General features: G+C 34.8%; 1 protein-coding gene across 3 annotated transcripts in view; it reads left to right on the top strand.

Annotated features, from left to right (window-relative positions):
• The window catches only part of SANBR (SANT and BTB domain regulator of CSR), a 61,636-nt gene extending 34,747 nt beyond the window's left edge, over positions 1 to 26,889 (top strand). For all 3 annotated transcript variants that reach the window (XM_045828658.1, XM_045828659.1, XM_045828660.1), the window contains 10 exons: positions 8,391 to 8,536; positions 9,547 to 9,646; positions 11,064 to 11,096; positions 11,943 to 12,042; positions 17,947 to 18,038; positions 19,385 to 19,413; positions 19,491 to 19,564; positions 20,178 to 20,266; positions 21,541 to 21,632; positions 22,516 to 26,889. In XM_045828658.1, coding sequence (XP_045684614.1) covers positions 8,391 to 8,536; positions 9,547 to 9,646; positions 11,064 to 11,096; positions 11,943 to 12,042; positions 17,947 to 18,038; positions 19,385 to 19,413; positions 19,491 to 19,564; positions 20,178 to 20,266; positions 21,541 to 21,632; positions 22,516 to 22,552 — 792 coding nt within the window. In that variant the 3' untranslated portion in view covers positions 22,553 to 26,889. The remainder of the gene's footprint in view (positions 1 to 8,390; positions 8,537 to 9,546; positions 9,647 to 11,063; positions 11,097 to 11,942; positions 12,043 to 17,946; positions 18,039 to 19,384; positions 19,414 to 19,490; positions 19,565 to 20,177; positions 20,267 to 21,540; positions 21,633 to 22,515) is intronic.
• The last annotated feature ends 360 nt before the right edge of the window (positions 26,890 to 27,249 follow it).

Raw genomic sequence — 27,249 nt, 5'->3', positions numbered from 1 at the left:
CCTAAAGCTCTTCCTCATCATCATTCATACAACTTTCATACAACAAATATAGAGGGGAGCAAAAGTAAGTTTACAGTTCGTGTAGAAAAATAATACAATAATTCATCATTAATAATACAAGAATAAACTCTTTGTGTTCCACACGCTTACAGCTGTAAATCTCCTTTTGCCCCATCCTGTATTTATAAAGCACCAAAGTTGTATCACACATTATACAAGGCAGAGGGCAGTGTATAAAGTTCGATAGTTTCTGTCTTCAAGGAGCTTAGAGTTCAGACAATAATATCAAAAGGGAAAAATTATACAAGGAAGTGTTTGCAGGTTCATAAATGTCTATAATAGGCTGATATTACCTTCTTAGGGATTTGGCATTTCATTGAGATCTGAAGGGTGGGTAGGAACATTTGAGGGGAAGAGGAAGGGAAAGAGCCCTGCAGTCCGAACAGCAAATCCAAGAGTTACAGTGAGTAAGAGACTGAAAGAAACTCTGCCTGTTATGTGAAAAAACAAACAAACAAACAAAAACCAAAAAAACAAAAAAAAACATGCATATTTGAAGACAAAGCTGGAGAGGCAAGTAGATGTCAGGCCATATAGGGGCAGGACCTCCTCCACCGTGTTTGAGTTTTTTTCTTCACTTCAGGTTTTTGAAAATAGCAGTTGCAGTGTGGAGAATGGCTTGAGGAATAATCAGTAGAATTAGGACCAGGAGGAAGTTGTCATAGTAGCCTCAGAGAAAGATGATGGTCGCTTGGACTAGAGCAGTGGAGATGACGAGAAATAGATGAATTCAATATTTAGGAAATAAAACTGATTGATGGATTATGTCATATAGGGAGAATATGACTCAGTTTCTTGCTTGTGCTACTTGATTGATGGTGGTATTATTCACTGAAGAAGAAACAACAGAAGGGAATTAGGTTTGGAAAGAGGCTCACAAATTCTGTTTTGGACATTTTAGGTTGGAGATGTTCTATAAGATAACCAGACAAAGAGTGTTAAATATATGGGTTTGGGTTCTCAGAGAAGTGACTAAGCTGGATATAATAATTTTTAAGTCTTCTTGCACATAAATGATAATTGAAGCCACCAAGTATAGGTGAGCATAAGGGCAGGGGGCCTACAGTAGCACCTGGAGAAACTCCAATATTTAATGGCTAGATAGAGAAGCATCAGCCTACAAAGGAGAATAATCAGGAACAGCCAGAATAATAGGAGGGAAACCAAGAACATTATCGTGAAAGTCAAGGGAGCAGTGTTCAAGAGAGAGTGGTCCACAATATGAAGTACTGCTAAGAGGTCAAGTAAAATAATGAAAGAAATGTATTTTGGCTTTGGTGACCTGGAATCCATAGATATGAAGATCTGTTTTGGTGGTATGCTAGATCCAGAAGTCAGATTAGTGTGAGCTGAAATGTGAGTGAAAGAAGAACAAATGGAGGCAATGTGAACAATTCTTTTGGGAAATTTGAGAAAGGAAGGGGATGGATCAATAATCTGTATTTGTTTCTGTTTCTGTTTTATTTTGTTTTGATAGAAGAGAACTTCTTAAAAGTCAGTGGAAAGGATCCAGTAAGGAGAGGGTGATAGTATAAGGTTTATGAGGAAGCAGAGTAGGGTGGGATCTGAAGCACAAATGGCAGTATTTGTGTAGGCAGGAGGAAGGGAAGCTCCTCTAATGTGACAGGAGAGAAGAGTAGGATGGTTGCAGAATTAGTAAAATTGTATTTTTCTCATTGATGATAAATTAATCCAATTGAATGCCTTTCCTGTTCTCCATCAAGTAGAAGAAGGTAAAGTGGTCTGCTAAGAATGAGGGAAAGAGGGAAGGTTTCAAGGTTTAGAGGAAGTATTAAGGTTTGAAAGTCTTTCAGAAAACAGAAAAGTGAATTTTCCAGATAAATATTATAGGTTACTAGGGTCATTGGAAATTGCTGATTATAAATGTATAGTGAAATCCAACATAGCTTTTCATATTGCTATCTCCAGAAATTTTCTCTAGGAGTGGTGAAAATGGGTACTTGAGCTCATCCAGAGTTGGGGTTTTGTCAGAAGGGTATGATGAAATTTAGCAGCTAGGAATTTGGGATGTTAGCACAAATGTTACTGAAATGATGGATCATAGGATTTAATTTGGATTAGGAAATTTGTTATTTTTGCAATCAATTACCAATTTTGATTATCAGAAATTTTACTAGTGAGGTAATAGATTGCCATCATAGTGTTCATAACTAAGATTTAGTTAACACTTTGCATGCAACACTGTTTAAATGAAGCATGAGACTTTGAGCAGAGGAGCAATAGCTTCGACAGGCCCAAGAGATTTTGTTAATTCATGATTGCTTTTATTGCAGTAACATGATTTTTAGTCCTTACAGTTCTCTATGGTTATGATGTTTCTATTTTAACTATCACTTCATTTTGAACAATACTTCTTAAAGTTGTAACTCTTTGGCTTTTTCGTCTACTTAATAGTTATATCAACTACTAATCCATTTACTATGAGAGGATTAGGAGTAAATAGTGATTAAACTGTATGATAAATTTTGTTTGTGAAATCATGGATATTTATTGAGGTAATTTATTGGGCTAAGTGAAATCTAGATAACTCATACAGTGATTTATATTTCCAGTAATGGCTATGTAATACAGACCAATCCTCCCACCAAAAAGCAACTTAAAAAGATGGATGAAATATAAAGATCATATTAAAAGCATAACAAGCTAATGGGGAATTAGTGATAAGATACAGGGGATAAAGGGAACTGAGAGGAGTGCGCTGGCACTCAAGGCCATTTTGGAGGGGATTGCAACCTGAAAGAGCGGTTGAGAAGCTGGGTTGTTTTTGATGCCCTATCAGGATTTTTGGGAATAGTCAGTATCCAGGGTCTGTCAATACTGGGGATAATGATGAATAACATTCACTCCCTTACACTTTGAGTAAGTCAGAAACAAGCCATTTCTTGCCTGGATAGTAGCCTGGCTTTGATTTATTTGGGTGGCATAGAATATTTCAAGCCCTGAAATTGGATTAAGGTAATCCTGGATTGCCACTCTCTCCAGGCACTTGGGAGAGCAGTAAAAATCCTCTTTGGACAAAGATAACATTATTCTAAACCTCAAATTATTTCTGTAAACAATTTTCAACAAAATATTCAGCATGCAAAGATAACCTGGCATAGATGAAATAAGTTACTGAGAATGGGAATAGCAGAATTTAAGATACAAAAACAAACCACAGAATTATTTACATAGACTATAAATTAAATAAGATTTTATATTTAGTCTAAGTTGATAGAAGCCAAGCTTAGAAATTTTTGTCAGGGAATTCTAAACTATAAAAGGGTTTAAGTAAAGCAAATAGAAATGCTAGAAACATGTAATAATACAGAAATTAAGCTCAGTGGCAAATTTAACAGCAGATTATGTACAGCTGAAAAACCAATGAATGAAAAGATAACAATCAGAAGAAACTACCTAGAACAAAGCACAGAGAAACCAAATGAGAAATGTAAAATAAAGTAAGAGACCTACAGTGTGCATGTCTACCTCTTTTTAAAACTGTGGTAAAATAAGCATAAGATAGAATTTTCCATCTTAACCATTTTTAAGTGTATATTTATTTCAGTAGCATGAAATAGGTTCACATTGTTGTGCAACCGGTTTCCAGACCTCTTTCCTCTTGCAAAACTGAAATTTTATACCCAATCAACAATTCCCCATCCCTGTATCCCCTGGCAACCTCTGTTCTACTTTGCATCTCTACAAACTTGACTACTCTAAGTACTTTATATGGTATTGTAGAATCACACGCTTTTTGTCTTTTTATGTGACATCTAACTTTCTAATGGGGTTCCCAATAGAAGAGAAAGAGAATAGATCAGAGGCAAAGTTTGAAGAGATAATGGCTGAGATACTCTAGAATTATTGAAATATGTCAATTTATAGATTCAAGAATTCCAGTGACTCCCAATAAGATAATAAGAAATTCATACCTGCATATATCATAGTGAAACTGCAGAAAACAAAAAAAACAAAGAAAACATTTTAAAAACAGAGGGAAGAAGTGCTGAATCCCTTTAAGACATCAATAATTAGAGTTTATATCTCAGCAATAAAAATGGAAGTCAGAATATAGTCCATAGGTCTTCAGTGTGCCAAAAGAAATGTTAACAGTCTAGAAACCTATGCCTTCCTTAAATATTCTTTAAGAATGAAGCCAAGCCCTGGCTGGTGTGGCTCAGTGGATTGAGCACCAACCAGCCTTCGAACCAGGGGGTCACCCGTTCAATTCCTGGTCTGAGGCACAAGCCTGGGTTGTGGGCCAGGTTCCTGGTGGGGGGCGTGGGAGGAGCAACCACACATTGGGGTTCCTCTTCCTCTCTTTCTTCCCTCCCTTCCCATCTGTTTAAAAAATAAAATAAAATCTTTAATAAGAAAAAAAATGAAAGCAAAATAAAGATATTTTTAGGCAAAGAAAAATTGAAGGAATGTACAGCTAGCAAACTGCTTTAACAGAAATACTAACACATTATTGAGATACAGGAAGGAATGAAGATCAAAGAAATAAATTAATGTATTGAGAAATCTAAATGAACACTGTAAAAATGATGGTAATGCTTTATGTACATATGCATGTATGTATGCATTCATGTTTGTAATAAATATATAATTATATTAATATAGACAATTAAAAATATGTAATTGATATATACTATACATTTTTCCCAATTACAAAAATCAATTGGTTTTTCAATGTATTTGGAAAAAAGCAGAAATTTAAATTTTTAGAAATGCCATTTACATTAGCACAAAAATATGATGAACTGAGAGATAAATCTACCAGATGTGAAAGACTTACACCCTGCAAACTACAAAATACTTTTGAGGAAATTTAAACACCCCATAAATTGAAAGATATACCTTGTTCATGAGTCAGAAGATTTAATGTTGTTAAAATGTCATCTCTCTCCAAATCAGTTTATAGATTTAATGTAATACCAGCAGGCTCTTTGTAGAAATTGATAATCTGATTCTATAAGTTATATGTAGTGCTTAAACAGCAATATCAACTTTGAAAAAAAAGAAAAAATCAACTATGAAAAAGAATAAAGTTGGAGGGTATGACTACCAATTTTATATGTCAACTAGACTGGGACATGGGGTACTCAGATATTTGGTTAAACACTATTCTGTATTTGTCTACAAGAGTGTTTCTGGATTAGGTTAATCTTTGAATAGGTGGACTGAGTAAAGCAGATTGCCCTCCCCAGGATATATACTATACATTTTAACATATAATTATGTTAAAACTTACAATAGCCTATAAGTTGGGAGAGCAGTGAAATTGAGTTTAAAAGGTCTTGAGAAGGAAGGGTATTAACAAATTAGACTTTGATAAGTCAAAGGTACATCTTATAAGTTCTAGGATAACCACTAAAAGGACAACAGAATGTGTAACTTCTAAATTAATGTGTGTGAAGGGTATGAGTACAATGATTAAAAAATTAAAAAATAAAGATTCTTACCAGATTTAGGAATAAAAGGAAAATTATGTAATTCAGTAAAGGATAGATAATATAATAAACTTGTAACAAATATCACATTTAATAGTGGAATGGAGGAAATTTTCCTTTTGAAATTGGGAAGATGATAAGGATGCCCATTATCACCACACTTCTATTCAAATGGAACTGGAGGTCCTGGGCAGTATATTAATGCAAGAAAAAGAAATAAAAAGAGACTGTTACAATTTGTAGATGATGTTGTGAACACAGAAAACCTTGAAGAATCTTCAGATAAATTATTAAAATTAATAAGAATTTAAGATTGATCTATTAAAAAGCATTTATAAAAATCAGTAGTATTTCTGTAAACCAATTAGATTAGAAAATGAAATTTATGAAAAGAAAACACAGCAGCCTTAAAAATATCAGGTGCTCAGGGTTAAATCTAACAAATATATATAAAAATGTTATAGAGAAAACATAAAACATCATTGAGATAAAATGAAGAACACTGAAAAAATGTATTACTGTACCAAGTTCATAGATTGGAAGACTCAATATGTAGAGATGTAAATATTCTCCAAACTGATCTATATGGATCAATGCAACCTCAATAAAAACCCTAATGGTTTTGTACTGGGAACTTTGCTAAGCTGATTGTAAAATGGATATAGAAATTCAGAGGGCCAAGAATAGCTGAGATAGTTTCAAAGAACACCAAGGTAGAAGTACTTGCTCTGTTCAATGTCAGAATTTTTTATAAAGCTTTGGTAATTCAGATGGGATGATTGTGATAATGAATAGACTGATGGACCAATAGAAAATAAAGTTCTCAGAGCCACTGAGTACTTGACTGAGACGTAGGTGTCATTACTGAGTAGTGGGCAAAGGATAGACTTTCCAATAAGAGGTACTGTGACATTAGGATATCCATCTGGGGAAAAAATGGAATTAGACTCTAGCCCAAACTTTTTAAAAAAAAAAGATCTATATGTGAAAGAAAAACAAATGAAGTTATTAAAAGGTAATAACATAGGAAGAAATTTTAAAGTATGTCAACTACATTAAATAAACTGAAACTGAGGAGACAAACACACAGGTAGGACCAGATGTTAGCAACACATCTCCATAAAAGGTTCATACTAAGATTTTTTAAAACTCTTATAAATCAATAAGAAAAAGACAATAGGAAGTTCACACAACAAAGTTCTTTGTTGTCCAGTAAACGTTAAAAGAAATTCAACCTCATTTGTAATTGGGGAAAAGCAGATAAAAACCACAGTGAGATACCACTGCATGCTCATTAGAATGACTAAAAATGTCTAAGTGTGAGAATTAGTGAGAATATAGAGTAATGAGAGAACTCTTCATACACTGCTGATAGTAATATATTTTTGCACACATGAATACTTGTGTTCCAGGAAACATGTAAAAGAATATTCATAATAGTATTTTTTTATCCTCACCCAAGGGAGGACATGCCTAGAGAGAGAAGGAGGGAGAAACAGAGGGAGAGAAACATCAATGGGTTGCTTCTCAAACGCACCCCAAACTGCAACCTAGGCATGTGCCCTGACCAGGAATCAAACCCATGACCTTTCAGTCTATGGAACAATGCTTTAACCAACTGAGCCACAACAGCCAGGGCCATAACAGTATTATTTGTAATATCTCCAAACTGGAAACAACCCATCTATCAATTGTAGAATAAATAAATTTGTATGTATTCATACAAAGGAGGAATACTGTATATTAAAGCAAAGGTTAGTATGTATAATAACTTGGCTGAATAAAAACACAGTGTTGAACCAAATGAGTGAGGTGAAACTAAACAATAGTACTTAGGGTTGTATCTTCCAGTGGTAAAAGGATAAAAGCAAAGAGAATTAAGTACTATAAAAGTCAGGATAGAGGTTATCCTTTGGAAGAAGGGAGGAATGGGCTCATGGAGAATGGGCTCATGGAGACTCCTGGAGTGTTGGAGATACTCTACTTCTTAATGTGGATGGTGGTTACATGAATACTCTTGGATATTTTTAAGGTATATTAGGTCTGTCCAGATCTGTCCAGAAAAGTCCAGCCATTGTTAAAAGAGCAAGAACAGTTTGTGCAGCATCAATGTAACCTGGCAGCCAAGGCGAGTGGACTGGAATGTGCATATATGAACAGTGACTTCACTGCACTAGTCAGTGGTGGCGGTAGATGCTGTAGAGTGAGCATGTGTACTGTGTGGCCATCGCATTCGAAATGACTGAATGAGTAAAGCATCAAATTGTGCATTAAGCTTGAACATTCCTGTGCAGAAACTATTCAGATGACTCAGAAGACCACAACTATGGGCAACTGGTGATTGGCAGCTTCATCACAATGATGCACCCACTCATACATCATGTCTTGTGCAGAGTTTTTTGGTGAAACATCAAATCACCCAGCTGACTCAGCCCTGCTACAGCTCAGATTTGGCACCCTGCAACTTCTGGCCTTTCCCCAAACTAAAATCACCTTTGAAAGGGAAGAGACTTCTAAACTTCAATGAGATTCAAGAAAATACAATGGGGCAGCTGGTGGTGATTGGGAGAACTGTGTGAGGTCCCAAGGTACCTATTTTGAAGGGAACTGAGGTGTCATCGTCCTATATACAATGTTTCTTGCATCTTGTGTCTTCTTCAATAAGCATCTCTATTTTTCATGGCTGGATACCTTCTGGACAGACCTCGTACATTTATGTCTCATGCTCTTTCCTGTGCGAGATTTTTTCCCTTGGGAAAAAAGAGCTAAAATGGTTGATATGACTAAGCAAAGAGGAACAAAAACATAGTCATCTTTAAAGGGAGGTTTCCGTAATGAACCAGCCTCTCTAATTTAGTGTCTCTTGTACAACAGGGTTGTAAAGTGAGAGACCACATGGTTGCTCTTCACGATCAAGGTGAAGATGGAGATTTGCTCTCCTGTCCAACTGCTAGAATACTGGATGATCTGCACAAACACAGAGATGTCATTGTTGTGCCTTTTTCTAAAGACACAGTTAGGTGAGGTCAGGAGGGAGGCATGGGGGAGGGTGAGAGGGAGGTACTGCAGCTTTACCATCCCCTAGTGTGTCTCCAAATCACTAATGTCAGCCCTCATATAGTTTACATTATTTCAGAAAGCTTAACTGAAATCATGTTAGCTTAAAATAAGAACCAGCGGGTGCTTATTTGATAGGAAGAGCACTTCTGGAGAAAGAAAAACTAATAAAAGAAGTCCTTGGTGATTGAAAGGTTGGGACCAGCAATCCAATTTTTGAAGTGTTTTTTTTTTCTTTTTTCAAGTTACTTAAGCTCACCTAGTTGTGATTGACACAACTAGAAAAATAGTTGATGGTTGAGGTTATCTTTGCAAAAATTTGAGCTCCTTGAAGTCATTAATTTCTGAGGTTACTTCCACCATCTTGCAACTACAGCAGGTTATCAGGTTGAGGTTAGGAGGACTTCGTAATAAAGGCTGTTCTTTTTTTTCTATTGCTGAAGTGAGCTCCTGTAATGGGTTCCATTCTCAAAGTAGTACCCATTATAGGAGCCCATTTTACCCCCAGGCGAGTGTGATGCCTGGAGCGCAATGGTGTTCCCCCTGTATGGAGTGATCCTTGCTGGGGGAATCATTAGATGAGTTAAGAAATGTAAATTTAGAAGTACATACCTTATCCTCAAGAACTGTAGTTCCTTTTTTTAATTGAATTTATAGGAGTGACATTGATTAATAAAATTATATAGTATGCAGTATTCAGGTATACAATTCTATGATACATCATCTGTATATTGTATTGTGTGTTCACCTCCCCAAGTCGAGTATCCTTCCATCACCATTTTTCCCCCTTTGACCCTCTTCTACCTCCCCTCACCCTCCCTTCCCTCTGCTAATCACCATACCGTTGTCTGTGTCTATGAAGAACTATATTTCTAAAGAGCAAATTATAAAACGTGCAATAAAAAAGATATCATTTGCATTTAAATTCTTAAGAAATTGAACACTTCTTCATACAATGTCTTTTTCTCCTTAGTGATTCTGGAGTTGGTCCCTGGGATGAGAAGGGTCTGGACTGTGATGTTTTACTGGAGCCAAGTACACCATGGGGCCCCAAAAGTGGGGAGCTCAATGCTGTGAGTAGCTTGTTTCACTCATTCTTTATTTACACAAAAAATTGATGACATTTAATCTTTGACAGAAACTTGATCATTTTAAATTGAAGTTGAGCCCTAATCAGTATGACTCAGTTGGTTGGGCATCATCCTGTAAATCAAAAGATTGAGCATTTGATTTCTAGTCAGGTCAGGGCACGTGCCTAGGTTGTGAGTTCGAGACACCTATGAGAGGCAACTGATTGATGTTTTGCTTCCTCTCCCTCTCTCTCGCTCTCCCTTCCCTTCTCTCTAACAATCAATAAGGATGTCCTCAGGTGAAGATAAGTAAATAAATAAATTGAAGTTGAAATTTTTAGTTAATAAATATTTTCTAACTACTGGATGTAACAAGGTATTATGCTGAATTAATAGAACTATAAGGGTAATAGGACACATTTATTGTCCTCAGAATTAGTGGCTAATTGACTTAACTTTGACAGAAAATATAGCATGGCCTTCAGGGTTTTTATTATGGATAAATGATGATTTGAAGAGTGAAAATAGTATGAATGGCATATTTTATCTCCTCCTAGTACTATAAACTGTTTTTGACGTGAAATTCTTCTTTTTTTTTCGATTGTAATCAGGAATGCATTTAGTTTTTCCAAAATTTCAAAACTAAAATATGACCAGGAAGCTTTGGTTCCTGTTGCTAACAATCAGGGAGTCTGTTTGCTGGTAGCTTCCTGTCTGTTGGGGTGGCATTTACTTCAGAAAGTGAAATACTTCATGTAAAATAAGTTTTAAACTCCAAGTGGCTATAAGTGTTCAATCATTAATATTTATTTATGAATTACATGCAAAATAGCAAATTAGATTTCTTGAATATTCATATATAATCTGGTTCCTTAATTTATAAAAATATAAACATTAAAAAGTGAAATAGTTAAAAAATAACCAAAAGTATATTATATCTACATGTTATTTACTTGTCCTTTGGAAATGACACTAGGAAATGTTTTTGTTTTATTTTATTTATTTATTTTGGTAAGCCATATATATCTTCTCTAGACAGAGGATATAAAAGATTCTATCATTTTTAGCCTGAGTTTAAAATTATGTTTCAACCTGGAAGGAAACTATACTTGTAACTTTTAAAAATTCTTCTAGCCCTGGCTGGTGTAGCTCAGTGGATTGAGCTCAGGCTGCAAACCAAGGGGTTGCCAGTTCGATTGCCAGTCGGGGCACGTGCCTGGGTTGTAGGCCCTGTCCCCAGTATGGGGCATGCAGGAGGCAACCACACATTGATATTACTCTCTTTCTCTTCCCCTCTCTCTAAAAATGAATAAATAAAAATCTAAAAAAAAATTCTTCTAGAGTATCCATATGAAAATAAGAAGCTTTAGTCTGTGTAGATGCAGATTTATTATCTCTTATTCTCTTGTCTTTTTTAAAGTTTTTATCACTGAAAAACTGGACTCTGCAGCTGGTGAGTGAGCAACTATATTCCGCTTTCATGGATCTCTTTCTTCCTAAATTGAAGTATAGTTTAATATGTTATCAACATTATATTTTTAGATTTTACATATTTTAGTTAAATGTTTATCATCCGTTTCAGTGTCTAAACTTTTGTATTTACTAAAATTGTCATTGTTTAGAGCAGACACATACTACATTTTCTGGCTGCATAATCTGTAGGTCTAATTAAATGAACTTTTAAAAGTTATTTTTGTCACTGAACAAAGCAACAAATCTATAACAGGAACTTTCCAATTATTTGGTTGTTTGATTGGTTATTTGATTTTTTTTTACCCGTTTGCCTTTCTTGTGTCATCTGCCATCAGTATTCACAAAAATGAAGTCAGAACTCGGATCAGTGATGACAGACAGTAGGGTGGATAGATGCAGGAAACAGATGTAGGTATGGTTAAGTGGTCCAGGAACGCTCTGATCCAGGGAGTGTGCACATGTGCTTGTTTATGAGACTGCTTTAATATTGGCAATTATTGTACTTTAATTTACTCTTAATATCAATGAACATGCATTTAGTTGACTGACAGAGGTACAATTCAGCAAACACTGAATACCTGTTAGGTGCCATCACTCTTCTAGGATCTGTGAAGGAAATAAATAAAAAATATTTGATGTAATCTGATCCTGTCCTAATTACAGAAATTGTTATGTCTGCTTCGTGAATGTTGTGTTAGGCAGTGATCATTTTTCAGCTCTTATTTGGCTCATTCATCAAAAATAAATTTAGATATATGTGAAAAAATTCATTGTGTATGTGATAATACCACATTTTTAATAGGATATGTATTATTTTTTAATTCAGAAACAACAGTCACTATTTTCAGAAGAAGAAGAATATACGACTGGATCTGAAGTCACTGAAGATGAAGTTGGAGATGAAGAAGAAGTGTCCAAGAAACAAAGTACATTGATTTCTTAGTTAAAAATTAAGACTTATTTTTGTGAAGGGGCTATATTCTGAATGCTTTAATGCAAGGGATGAGGTATTGGCTTTACATGTTCACATGGTAGGGTATAACATGGAAGAAAAAAAATAAAGAAGGCTCTATCAGGATTTCCTAATCCTGGCACTAACACAGAATACTCACAAAATCATTTTTAAAAAGTGCAGTATACTGAGAAATAATCCTCCAGGTTTTTTAATTTTATTTTAATCGTTGTTCAAGTACAGTTTTCTGTCCTTTACTCTCATCCCAGCCCACCCACCCATCCCTCCCCACCTTTCTCCCATTTCCACCCTCCCCGCTAGTTTTTGTCCCTGTGTCCTTTATATTTGTTCCTATAAACCCTTCCCATTCTCCCCTGAAATTCCCTCCCCTCTCCCCTCTGGTCACTGTCAGCCTGTTCTCTATTTCAGTGTCTTTGGCTATATTTTGCTTCTTGTTTGTTTTGTTGTTTAGGTTCCTGTTAAAGGTGAGATCATATGGTATTTGTCTTTCACTGCCTGGCTTGTTTTGCTTAGCATAATGCCTTCCAGCTCCATCCATGCTGTCACAAAGGGCTTCTTTCTTTCTGCTGCATAGAATTCCCTTGTGTAAATGTACCATAGTTTTTTGATCCATTCATTTACTGATGGGCACCTAGGTTGCTTCCAGCACTTGGCTATTGTAAATTGTGCTGCTATGAACATTGGGGTGCAGAGGTTCTTTCCAAGTTTTTATTTCAGGTGTAATCTAATAGGTTTCTCAAAATGTATGACTCACATCAGTGTACCTAAGATGATTTGAAATGATACTCAAATGAAACATTGAATAATAGTCATCAAAATATAACTTTAAAAAATTAAAAACATGATTTTATACAGCTAGTATATGAACTTGGATCAAAATTTTTCAACTCACTGGTGAGAGAAATAGCAGGAAAATGGATCCAAAGAGCATCTGAAGATTCAGATTTTCCTACAAAGCAATAAACCCATAACCTTTGGGGTTATCTTTTCTACTAGATAGAAATCATTTGCATTTCTATTAGACACAAAAATCTTCAAGTTAACATGAAACTTCACAGAATTTGGGCCTTTAGTCAATGGTAGATAGGAAAGTCAAACTCAAGGATGTTCTCTTAGAGAAGTAATCCCTGCGTAGGCCTCTTTAATAGTCCTCCAGGGGAACACTGAAAGAATGTGCAGTTCTCCCTTTGTCTTATTTCCAAGTTTTATATAACTTTTCTTTAAATGTAGTCCTCCACCAACTATTTTTCAGTCCTAATTAGTCAAGGAAACAATGCTACTATGTCATATGTTGTTCTCACAGTTGACTGAGATATAATTTACATGTCATAAAATTCAACCTTTTTTGAGGGTACACATTGAGGAGTTTGGGCATACAATTGAGTAACCACTGCCAAAATCAAAACCTGGACCGTACTCCAAAAAGTTACCACCTGCCCCTTTATACTCAGTTCCCTTTCCCTACTCCCACCCCCAGGCAACCACTATGCTTTTTGTCACAATGATTTACCTTTTCTAACATCTCATGTAAATAGAATCATGAGTAGTCTTTTGTGTCTGGTTTCTTTCACTTACTATGGTATTTTTGAGACTCATTCATATTTTGTATATCAGTAGCTCCTTTTCATTGCAGAGTAGTATTCTCTAGTAAGAATATACCATAATTTGTTTATCCATTCACAATTTCATGGACATCTGGGTTGTTTCCAGTTCTTGGCTCTCATGAATAATGCTGCTGTGAACATTTGCGTGTAAGTCTGCATGGATATATATTTTCATTTTTCCTGGGTAGATAGATACCTAGGAGTGGAGTTGCTAGGTCATCTGGTAAATATATTTAACTTTATAAGAATCTACCAAACTGTTTTTCAAAGTAACTATACCATTTTGCATCTCACTAGCAATGTATGAAAGTTCCAATTGCTCTATGTTTACTTGGCATTATTGTTTTGTGTTTTTTACTTTAGCCATTCTACTGGATATATAGTTCTATGTATCTTTTCATGTGCTTTAACCTAGTACAATCCACTTAAAACTATTATGAATTACTTCAGGTAAAACATAAGAACCTTAAAATAATATAGTTTCATTTACCTCCCCTTCTTTGTTGAGATACATATATTTATATACATTACGACTTTTGCCTTAAACAGTTTTATGGAATTTAAAGAATGTAAGGAAACAAAAACAATATGCATTTAGTCTTTTATGTTTACCCACATATTTACCACTTTTTCTTACATCTGTATTACCATCTGATGTTATTTTCTTTCATTCTGAAGGACTTTTTTTATTATTTCCTGAAGTACAGGTACATTTCCTATTATACAGATATATTAGCAGTGAATTCTCTCATTTTTATTATCTGGATATATCTTTATTTCACTTTAGATTTTTTTAAAGATTTTATTTCTTTTTAAGGAGAGGGGACAGGATGGAGGAAGAGAGGGAGAGAAACATCAATGTGAGAGAAAAACATCAATGGGTTGCCTCTCACAAGCGCCTGACCAGGACCGAACCTGCAACCTGGGCGTGTGCCCTGACTAGGAATCAAACCATCACCTTGTGGGATGAGACCCAACCAACTGAGCCACACCAGTCAGGGCTCACTTTAGATTTTGAGTACAGTTTTCTTGATATAGAACTGTTGGTTAACAATTATTTTTTTCTTTTAGCATTTTGAATATGTTATTCCACATCTTCTGGCCACCAGTGTTTCTGATGAGAAGTTAGTTGTTGATATACTTGTTACCCTGTATGCAATGTGCCCTTTTAATCCTACTGCTTTTGATATTTTCTTTTCATTTCTGACTTTCAGAAGCTTGACTGTGATATGCCTAGATGTCCTTATTTTGTGCGTTTATCTTACTTGGGATTTGTTGACCTTCTTGGATTGGTAAATTAATGTTTTCACAAAATTTGGGTAGCTTATTGTCATTATTTAAATACTTGTTCTGTCCCTTTCTTACTTGTCTTCTGAAACTCCAGTACACATACATGATAGACCTTTTAATATAGTCCCACGGGTCTCTGACATTTTGCTTCTATTTCTTCAGTTTTTTCTTTATTTTTCTGGAATAGATAATTTCTAGTGCTTAACTCACATTCATTGATTCATTCTTTTGTCATTTCAGGTTTTCTCTCGAGCCCTTCTAGTACAGTTTTTCATTTCAGTTATTATGCTTTTCAGCTCTAGAATTTCCACTTGGTTTAATAGTTTCCATTATTTCATTTAGATTCTCTATTTGCTTACTCAATAATATAATTTTTCCGTGAAACATATTTGTAATAGTTGCTTTGAAGTCAGAGTCTGCCAAATCCAACAATGTGCAGGCCCTCACAGAATCCGTTTCCGTGGACTGTTTCTTTTCTGAGCCATACTTTTCATTTTCTTTACACGTAACTTTTGGGTGCAAATGGACATTGCAGATTGTCTGTGTGCAGTCCTAAGATATTTTATTCTTCTGAGAATTATTGGGATTTTTGTTCTAGTAGGCAGTTAACTTGCCTGATCCAAACAGCAAAGTCTCCCCCATGGTATGCAGTGGATGGTGTTTCTGCACAGGTGATTTTCGCTACTCACTGCTGCTGCTTTAGCCTCTCCCATTCCTTACCTGCCAGGGGTCACACCAGCCTTGGCAGTTCATTGTCAGTCAAGGATTTGGACAGAATATATATTCACATTTGGAGGCTTACCTGCTTAGTAGTTCCCTTGCTTTATGGGTTCTCCCTAGATTCCTGCTTGTCTCTCCAGCCCCAAGTTTGACCTCTAAAGCCAATAAGACCTCTGCTATCAAAAGTTCAAACCATGTGCAGTTTGGGGAAAGCATTCTGTCAAAGGCACAAGAAACTCTCACATCTCACAAAACGAGAAAAGTTGTGTCTCACAAGGGTTGACACCCCACCCTAGTTTCTGCTTGCCTTTTTAGCTGGATTTTCTAGGGCCTATCGTGCACTTGCATAGTTTAACACTTAGCTAGGAATTTGGGCAGACTTTAAACTCACATTTTATTTATTTACTTATTCAGAACTTAAAGTGAATTTATTAGTGAAACCGTGAGACAGAACCTATTGTCACATTTTAGATCTCAGGTCTTTTGTGACTTTCTTGCTTCCAAAATTTCCCCTTTATGTTTCCAACTTCTCTGTTGCTTCAAACTCTTATCTTTTTTTTTTAATTTTTTTTTATTTTAATCATTGTTCAAGTACAGTTTTCTCCCTTTTACTCCCATTCAAGCCCACCCTCCCAACCCTCCTCACTTCCCTCCCATTACCACCCTCCCCCTAGTTTTTGTCCATGTGTCCTTTAAATTTGTTCCTTCAAACTCTTATTTGATGGTGTAGCTCATGAGGCTGTAATTTTTCTCCCTGAGCTGGGGAGGTTGGGAAGTGCCCTCAGGCAAGAAGGCCACAAACTCACAGTTCTTACCTATTGCATCTTTCAGCTTAACAATAACCCACAACCTTCTGACCAGCTACCTCTTGCATCTTTCAAATATAAATATTCAAATTCTTCCTACTTTTGATTATTTGCCAGTGCCTGCAGATGGTTATTTGAAATATTTTTGTTCTCTTTTTATTATCATTTTATTTGGAAGGAATTGCCATTGCAGGTGTCCCACCCTATCATGCCTTTCAGCAATTTTTTTTTCCTCTCAGCAATTTTTAAAAATTAATTTTCTGATTACATATGGTATGCAATATTATATTAGTTTCTGGTGTGCAACATAATTAGATATTTATATACCTTATGAAGTGATCACTCTGATAAGTTTAGTACTCATCTGACATTATGCATAGTTATTATAATATTATTGACTATATTCTCTATGCTGTACTTTACATCCCCATGATTCTTTTTTAAATAATTGTTTTTATTTTTTTATTACAGCCTGCATGCAATATTGTATTAGTTCCAGGTGTATAACCCACTGATTTGATATTATACAAAAATTTTATATGTAATACTTTGCAATCTCCCAATTAAACAGAGACACTCATCAGGGGCTTAGGGTTTGCCAGCAAGCAAATCTACCTAGATTATTGATATTGTTGTTTTTATTCTAGTATCTTCAAGGTTACCTTGTATGTAGCACATTTTATAGGTTTCTCATTTATGGTAGTGATATAAAGTTTCCCTTTTAAATGATATAGCAAAAATTGTGAAGATTGTTTACAAATAATTGATGTTTATGAAATAGTGATCCAATGTACAGTATTATCGTTACCTTCAAACATTGTTTTTAGAGAAATGCTTCTTTCTGTTTCTTCTTTTCTGCCCCTCACCTTTCTTTACTAAACTGTCAGTGTTCAAAAAAAATTCAGAATGCTGACTGCAGGAATGCCCCAGTCTAAACTACTGTTTGTTCCAAATTTGCTTCTTCCCAAGATCATTTTTGTCCTACCTCCATTTTTACTTTTATAGCCCCACCTCCTGCCTGAGCAAAAGACATTTTAAAGATGTGTGTGTGTCTGTGTGTGTGAGTTCCAGGACTATAGTTATGTTTTTATATTAAAAATTTGGAATTAGGAGATGACTTCACTGTCAAATTAGACTCAGAGAAATAAATATGTATAATTTTCCCCAACATTTTTCTATATTTAATTTCAATGGGACTTTGAATTCATTGCCTCATTTTTTCCCCAAAGGTTTTCACCAAGTAGAAGAAAAGTAATTGAAATGAGCCCATGTTAAGCACTTTTAGTGCTTAAGACTTTTCTGTATATTTATTTTTTATCCAGAAGTAATGTTAGTTTTTAAAAAACAATAGTTTTTCAGGGTTTTGTTTTTTGGAAGAAACAAGTGCATTAGAGAAATATATGGGACTTATTCTCAAAACATTAACTTTTTTATCAGGGAAAAAGGAGAAGCCAAAGAAGTTCACTAAGCAGCCAAAAAAGCAGATGTCTTCACCCTGTGGTCAGAAGAAAGAAAAGGCATTGGAGAAGGTAAGTCTAAATTATATATTGCTATTCTAAAGTTCATATTCAGATAAGAAAGCAAGTATAGCCAGAAGAAATCTGAAAGAGAAGAAAAGCAAATCCCATAATGGAATGCTAGCAATATAAAATGAATGAAAAAGTTCTATTAAGACAGATTAAAGATCTCTAAGATATATTGACAGGTGAAAAAAGAAAGTGCAGAATAGTATGTAGAATGGCATATTATGCCATCATTGGTGCAGTAGAGGTGAAGGAATATATATGAATTTATTATATATACCTAAAATATCTCTGGAATACTATGTAAGAAATCAATAAGGTTGCCCTGGCTGGTGTAGCTCAGTGGATTGAATGCCAGCCTGTGAACCAAATTGTTGCTGGTTCAATTCCCAGCCAGGGCACATGCCAGGATTGCAGTCCCGGTCCCTAGTGGGGGGCGCACAAGTGGCAACCACACATTGATAGTTCTCTCCTTCTCTTTCTCCTTCCCTTCCCCTCCCTCTTAAATAAATAAAATCTTAAAAAAAAAGAAATTGATAAGATTGATTGCCTCTAAGGAATGGAAGAATGTCTGGGGGCAGAGGCTTTTTACTATATGTGTTGTTTGTACCTTTTGAATTTTGAACCAATATTACTTATTAAAAAATAAAATACATAAATAGACTTTAAAATACGATAAATAGACTTAAAATTTTTAATAAATTAGTCAGTGTGGGGCAAAAATGGGTTTATAGTTGTTCATATGGAAAATAATACAATTAATAAATAATAATACAGGAATAAACTCCATTTCATATATGCATAATAGTAAACCTACTTTTGCCCCACCCTGTAATTTATAGTCTTTTAAATTTTACCCCTTTCTTTGACTTCAAGGGAAGGGGTAAAAATCCAGGTAGGAATAAGAGAACAGTAATAGCCGCAGTTGCCTAAAAGAGAAACAAACCATGGATTCCACAAATGTGTGAAAGCTGAACTGAGACAAGTCCCACACAATTGCACTGGACGAGTTGTAGGTTTATCTTTGTGTTAGGTACTACAGACACACGAATGGGTGAATTATAAAAGAGTGCATAAGCTGGGGCTTCCATTTCAGACAATAAAGCTGGGTTCAAATTCTAGGTTTGTTTCTCTTTGGACAAGTTTCTTAATTTCTATGATCCTATCTTTTTATAGAGATAATAACAACACCTGTCACATGTGGTTGTTGTAATGCTTAAATGAAATAATGATTGTAATGCTCTTCATACAGTATCTTGCACTCAATAAATGTAAACTCCTTTTATTATTAACTACAGCACTATCAGTAAATATGTTCTAATTAGGCCTTAATGTTGTCTACTTTTTTTCAGTCAACTTCTAGAGATGTGTCTCCTTTCATGTGAGTATCACTCCTGAATCCAATGAAATATTCACTCTTAAAGCATCAATGCTGATTTTTGCTTAATTTTTCACTAGTGTGAGTATGCAGAAGAATAAGTGGGATGCTTCAAGGTCATTGAGATTCAATCAGGATGCACAAAGAGAAGATGGTAAGTTTTACTTTTTGGGTGGTGTACAAATTAGGTATAAATAACAGTAATAGAAATCTTTTGTATTATGAAGTATGCTGAATAGTTTTTTAAAGATTTTAATTTCTTTATTTTAGAGATAGGGGGTAAGAGGGAGAAAGAGAGGAAGGGAATCATCTATAGGTTGCTTCTCACATGCACCCCTAACCAGGGACCTGTCCTGTAACCTGGTATGCTGAACAGTTTTAAAGGTTTCAGTTGGAATAAGGCTCAGAATTAACATATTCCTTAGACCTCAACCAGAGTTTCACTATTGGACAATCACAGTGGGTAATGTATTATCTTATGCACATATGGTTTTGAGGTCTCTCAGACTGACTTTTGTCCACTAATTTTACTCTAAAGATGGCAAAATATGTTTTAGGCTGATTTACAGTAATCTCAAAAGTATCACAATTATCCATGTATGAGCCCTTTTGTTACTCACAGCCTAAAATTCTTCAAAGATAAATAGACATCGGTAATCTATAGAATGATATTTTCATAAAACCTTGATGATTGCAATCTTTTTTTAAGAAATAAAAGTTATAAATCATTCTCATGACAAGCAAGGTTTATTATTTTTTACCTTCAGATCAGAGGCGGATGTCTGAAATTACAGGGCACCTAATAAAGATGAGACTGGGTGATCTGGATCGAGTCAAGTCAAAGGAATCAAAAGAAGTAAGAATTATGTACTTGTGTACTGTGCTTGCTTAGATATGCCTCCCTACTTTATTGTCATTCATCATGAGGAATATACAGTTGTTTTAGGCAGAATTTTAAAAGAATAGTTTAAATATTTTTAAATCCTGCGCCAGTTAGCCAATTCATTCACATAAAAGTTTTCCACCATCTCTTATGATCCATGGTTCATGAGTCCTCTGCAACACACATAATAAAGTACATTGTCATTGGAAGTGTAATGTCACACCAAGGTTAAGTGTGCATTGCTGACCAGATGCTAACCATCCAGAGGGTAACTTTGTGGAAGTTGCTGATTTTGATCAACCCTGCATGAAGTACTTAGCTGTCATCTGTAAAATAAGATATGATCTTGTTGAGAATGATGACTAGAAATACCTATGTTCTTACTAGAATTACATATTAGTTATAACATATTATCATAATATTGGTATTATTTAATTATAATAACTCTTGCCCGTATTTTTTATTTAAAAATGCATTTCCCTATAAAACTTCTAAAAGAAGACATAGGAAAAAATCTTTGTGACCTGTGTTAGGCAAATATAGCTTAGCTACAACAACAAAAACGTAATCCATAAAAGAAAAAACGTGACAAATTGGACTTCATCAAAATTTAAAAGTTCTTCTTTTTGAAAGACACTCTTAAAAAGTGAAAAGACAAGTCATAAGCTATGAGAAAATATATATAAAACACTTACCTGGTAAAGGATTTGTATCCAAAGTATATAAAGAACTCTCAAAAATCAATAATAAAATAAACAATCCAATTAAAAGAAATGGGCAAAAGATTAACCATACTCTTATTAAAAGAAGGATACAGGAAGCAAATAAGCACATGAAAAGATGCAACATCATTAATCATTACGGAAATGTAAATTAAAACCTCAATAATATATATCACTATAAACCAACTAGAATGTCTAAAATAATTTTTAAAACATACCGGCAAGGTTTCCAAGAATTGGTAGTATCAAATTGGTTGACTTATAAGGGACATAAGGGGATTTTCTTGGGTGAAGGAACTATTCTATGTCTATTGTAACAATGGTGACACAATTGTATGCATTTGTCAAAACTCAGGAATATTTACTAAACAGGGTGAATTTTAATATATGTAAATTATGTGTCAGAGAGCCTGGATGTTCAAAAATCAAACTAAAGGTACTTTTAAGTTAAAGAGTAATACCATTTTAATAAAGCATAGTTTCTCTTGATTTTGTAAAGATAATGACCGCTCCTTTACTCTGCAGTTTGCAGGAGGTATTTATTCCAGGATCGAAGCACAAATCAAGGCCTCAGTGCCAGTCAGTGCGCGGCAGGGAAGCTCAGAGAAAAACTCGAGGTGAGTCAGCCTAGGCAAATTCAGAGTGCCATTGGCTTTGAAGGGATTTTTTTCTGGGCAAATCATATTGAGTTTTGTTTTGTTCTGTTTCAAGGATCAGATCAAGACACTAATAATAATCAGACTTTAAATAAAAAATTAAGACTTTAAAAGGTCATAAGCATGAAATTTAATGAAAGTATAGGTTCTTTTTAAGGCTTCAGTTTATTGATTCATCTGTGTTCTGATCCAACTGCTGATCAAAATGTAAGCTATAGTGCTACTGTTAATTAACAGACTTGTAATACTATTTGTAGGTTATATGCTATTACTTTACATAAATCATTGAAGTCTTTCTCATTCTTTGTTTTATTTTATTTCTCTTTTAAAAATCTAACTTGTGGATCCTGTGTTATTTTATTTCACCAGTTTTCTTTTAAAGGTTTACAGTTACTAAGATTTGATAGTTAGTACTATGGATCCAAAAACCTTATCTGCAATGCAGAAATCCAAAAAGCTCAAAACACCACAAGATTTTTTTCATATATCTGTGTCAGTTCAAATGTAAACTGCGCTACTATGATGCTATTCACAGTTTTTATTTATCTCACTTAATGTAAATGTTCATTTGTTTCACTGTGAAGTAACATTAATGTGTTCGATTATGAGGCATTGCTCCAGATCCATAATAGACAATATATGTACCATATTATCTCCCCAAAATAAAAAAAAATATGTGAATTCCAGAATACATCTCACTCCAAGAGTTTTTAAAAATATCTTATGGAGCTACATAAAGTTTCATTAAATTTTGATACTGTCAACCAAGCATAACCTAATGTAACAGTAACATCCTTTTGTTGTAGAAGCACCTCTAACCTTCTTTTCTGTTTAAAATATCTAGATCTAAAAGTCGTTTTGGTCCGGGGCGTCCTGCATAAAGTACCTTAACATGTAACCCAAAAGGCCGAAGAAACACTTCCGGACATCTGAAATTGCTCTCACCTCTTGAAGATCTTCAGAACTATGACTTCTAAATATTTTAAGTTATTTATTAATTATTCTTGTAAACCACATAAATCATAATGTTAAGGAAAGTGTATAATTAGGTCTTAGGAAATCTAATTATAAATATGAAACTTCTTAAATCTAATTTTCTTTTACTGTGATGCTAAGCTGTATGGAAAATTAGTATTTACAAATCAGTTAAGACCCTAATATTAATTTATTTATCTGAAAAAGAAGAGGACTAAACTGTGGAGTAGCCTAGATTTTTTCTGAGACCTTAAAAACTTAGGAGAACATGCTGGGTGCTGGGTACCATGCATGTGCACTTACTACGGTACATGTTCTGTGAATTGTGGGGTAGTGTTGAGAACTGCAATTTGTGTGATGAAATTCCCAGTGATGCTGATTTGAAGTTTGCATGGACATTAAGGAGTGACAGATCTCAAGACTGCATTAAATAAAGTGCATGGTGAGGTATTTCCTGTGTTGGGCAGAAGGGTTAAATTTTTTCAAGTTTATTCCATGGAAAGCACAATGTTATTCAACTCTTTTTTTCTTTTAGTTTTTAATGCTTATCTATTGGCCTTCTGAGCTGGAATTACTGATTATTAACTCTTTCCTCTGTGAAGCTAGTGCCATCTGATAGTTTTAGGATAGTAGATCATTTCAGTTGTAGGAGATACCCATTGTATGGTTCTCAGGGCTCTAAAACCCAACCATATTTCTATAGCCCTTTAAAACAGTTATAATTACTTATTGCTTTAGAACTGTTTACAAGGAAAGATTCCCAACTTCATTTGATGGATGAAAAATTGCATATATTCAAGAGAAATCAAAATAAAATTATATAGGTCATATTCTAATTTTTCTAACCAAGCAGAAAGAGTGCTCAGGGAACATTTTTTTTAAACCATAAGCATATAAAAAATATATGTTTAGAAATTATTTATATATAGGTCTCTTAAAATTTTAAGATGCACTGTTCCTAATTTAAATGAAGATTTGCCTTGTAATTGAAATTTCTTCAAGTTGTTTAGAGAACAGACTTTGATGATGTGTGACAGAATAGCAGTTTCTGTTGAAATGCTGAAGTGTTACACTCAGTATTACACATACAGAAAACATTATTTTAGTGAATGTTTTAGTTAGTAAATTAAGCTAAATTTTATTTATGTTATAGCTATGGCTTGGCCAAGGTTTTTGAACTTCTGTTTGGAAACCTTGTTGCAGTTTATAGAATTTTTAATTGATATTTTTGAAACAGATTATAAAATTTTTATTTTTAAATGAAAGTGTTTTATAGTACATGATCTGTAAGTCCTGCTAAATACCAATTCTTGCTTAGTTTACTGTATTCTCTGAGTTAAAGGACTTAGGTATATACATGTCATATAGTGCAGTGATAGTCATAACTAGAAATAGAAAATATGCCCTTTTGATTTTTAACTGAGTGTAACAAGGCAAATTGCTTCTCCCCAGTGAGATTGTACCACTGAATTGATTTTTACAAACTACAGTTTATCAGAATTTGATTCTCTTCAGAATGTGCTTTTTTGTTAATGTCTGTCATACATAACATAGGTACCACATCATTTTATTCAAGCTCTTACAGCATTTCTTTTGCCACATACTTTGAGGTTTTACCTTACATTAATTCTGAATTTGCATATTTTAAATGGAAATAAACATTAATGACAAAAGTAGTTTGAAAAGTCCCTTGATCTGAATCATTCCATTTCCTCAGAAAGGCCTGGATGAGCTCTAGATCACAGGTCTTCGTGGAAAAGGTGAATTTTGTAAATTGTAAGATTTTTTTTAAAGATTTCATTTATTTCATTGAGGAACTATTGTAAATCTCACCATATCACACCTTTCAGTTAAAAGGCACTGTGACATCTAGTTAGTCCAGTTCTAATAAGCTAACTTTCCCGTTCATTTAAAGCTGGTCAGCTGGGGAAGATGATATGGTATTATTGCCGCTCTATAGGGTTGTTGGGGTATGAAATGGCTTACAGATCTAAAACAATAGCACAGTACCTTCTGGCTCATAGTGAGCCCTCCGTAAAGGTTAACTATTATTGTTGTTGCATTGTTATTTTAATATTTAGAAAGTAGACTTAAATTCAGTAAGATAAGGGTTTGATATCCCTCTTATGTGACCTGAGTGGCTAAGACTTAGATATATTTGTGTGTGCTTAGTGCAAGAAAGAAGAGAGGCATTTAATACTCGGTCGTTGCTATGGCATCATTTGTTACTTTATTATTCTAAACATCTTGCCTAATTTAGGCAGAGTAAATAGCATTTGTAGGAAGAGCTAGATAGGAAAACTATTTCCTGATATGCGGTAGTGACTTATGCTATTTTCAAAGAGGTTTACTGAAGGGGAGAGTGAAGGTTACAACATAGTCTTACAGCAGCTTTCCATCTGAGACATGTCTTTCCTTGAGAAAATGTAGCGAGTTTTGCTCTTACTACTTGTCAAATTCAGCTGATCAGATCAGAGTTGGTGTGGAATAGTAGTTGCTACATGTATATGCCTTATCACTTTTAGTCTCACAATAAATCCCCCACATCTGGTATTACCTCACTTTGTACTTGGAGAAGTGAATTCAGAGAGGTAAAGTAACCCACACACTGGGATTAGAATCTGGCTGGGCATATCAGCACATTCCAACACCTTCTTGGAACAATTTTACCTTGATTTCTGGAAATATTCTCACCTGGTTCACTGGCAGCTCCTTCAGATTGAAAACAAGTGACCCTAGCTCACTTCCTGTAGTTTCAGTCTTATGTATCCAGCAGCCTACTTGGTATTTGTACTTGAAATACCAGTACGTGTCTCTAACTTAACATAGTCAAAACAGAACTTGTGATATATCTCCCCAGTACCCCCCACAACGCCCTGTTTGCTCAAGCCCAGTCTTCCCTAGTTTAATACTATTGCCCACCCAAGTGCCCAAGCCGACATCTGGAAATTATTTCTTATCCCTCTTTCCTTCACTCCCCACATCCAATTGATCAGCACATCCCATACATCCATCCATTTACTTTTCTTCATCTCCATTAGCACCACACCAAGTGAGTATCTTGTACAGGAAGTGCTGCAAAATTCGAAGTGATTTCCCAGCTTCCACTCCAAACCCTGTTATCTACAAAGCAACCATAGTGATTTTGAAATGTGAATCAGATCACACCACTTCCCTGCAAACATTCTAGTAGCACTCCACCAAACCCAGAATAAAATCCAGCCTCCATTGCTTGGGTTTACAAAGTCCTGCATGACCTAGCCCCTGGCTGCATCTCCAGACCTCCTTGCCTACTACATTCCAGTCACAGTAGCCTACCTGTTCCCCCAGCGTGTAAGCTCATTCCCACCTTTCAGTCCCTTCACATTAACTGTTCTCACTGGCTAGGTGGTTTTTTCTTACAATTCAGATTTAGGCTAGATCTCATTTCCTCTCAGGAGGCATTTCCACATACTCAATCTAAAGTAGCTACCCAAGTCACTCTCATCCCTTCATTATAGTTTGTTTCTGTATGAATGTGACATTATTACTCTGATTCTTTAAATTTGTTGGTTTGCTATTTGTCTCTCTTACCAGAAAATGAAATTAAATGCATCCAAATTGGAAAAGAAGTAAAACTATATTCGCAGATGGCATGATCTTATAGACAGAAAATCCTGAGAAATCCATTAAAAAACTATTAGACCATATCATTAAGTTCAGCAAGATTTCAGGATTCAAGATGGATATACAAAAATCTACCTATACATACTAGCAATGAAAAATATGAACATAAAATAAGGAAAACAATTCTCCTTATAACAACATCAAAAAGAATAAAAACAATAAATTTAACAAAAGAAATGCAGAACATATTCTGAAAACTATAAAACATCACTGAACGTTTAAAGAAGAGCTAAATAAATGGAAAGACTATTCCATGTTCATGGATCACAAAACTGAAATGTTCAGATGGCATGACTCCTCATGGTTCCACCACAATCCCTAACAATCCCCAGCTGGCTTCTCTGTAGAAATTGACAAGCCAATCTTAAAACTCATGTGGAGACTCAAGGGGCCCCAGAACAGCCAAAACAATTTTTTAAAAGACCAGAGAGAATTCACACTTTCTCTTCTAAAATTTTAACTGTAGAGCTACAGGAATCAAGACAATGTAGTAATAGCATAAGGATATGGAGAGAGAAAGATATCAATGGAACAGAATTGAGAGTCCAGAAATAAACCCATATATTTATGGCCAACTGATTTTCAACAACAGGGTCCAAGACCATTCAATGGGGATAGTCTTTTCTGGAAATGGTGCTGGGACAACTGGATAGCCTGGTGCAAAAGAATGAAGTTGGACCCCTACGTAACACCACATACAAAAAAAAAAAAAAACATTCCAAATGGATTAATGACCTAAATGTAAGAAGAAACAAAATTTAAAAAGTGAAAAGACAGCCTACAGAATGGGAGAAATTTTTACAAGCCATATGTCTAATAAGGGGCTTCTTTTCAGAGTATATAAAGAACTTTTACAATTCAACATTAAAAATTAGACAATGGCTTTTAAAGTGATAAAGGATTTGAATAGACATTTCTCCAAAAGAGATAAACAAAT

This window comes from Phyllostomus hastatus, unplaced genomic scaffold (assembly GCF_019186645.2).
Source record: "Phyllostomus hastatus isolate PE091 unplaced genomic scaffold, TTU_PhHast_1.1 phas_scaffold_78, whole genome shotgun sequence".
Lineage (NCBI taxonomy): Eukaryota > Metazoa > Chordata > Mammalia > Chiroptera > Phyllostomidae > Phyllostomus > Phyllostomus hastatus.
This window is presented reverse-complemented; position numbering and strand designations above follow the sequence as displayed.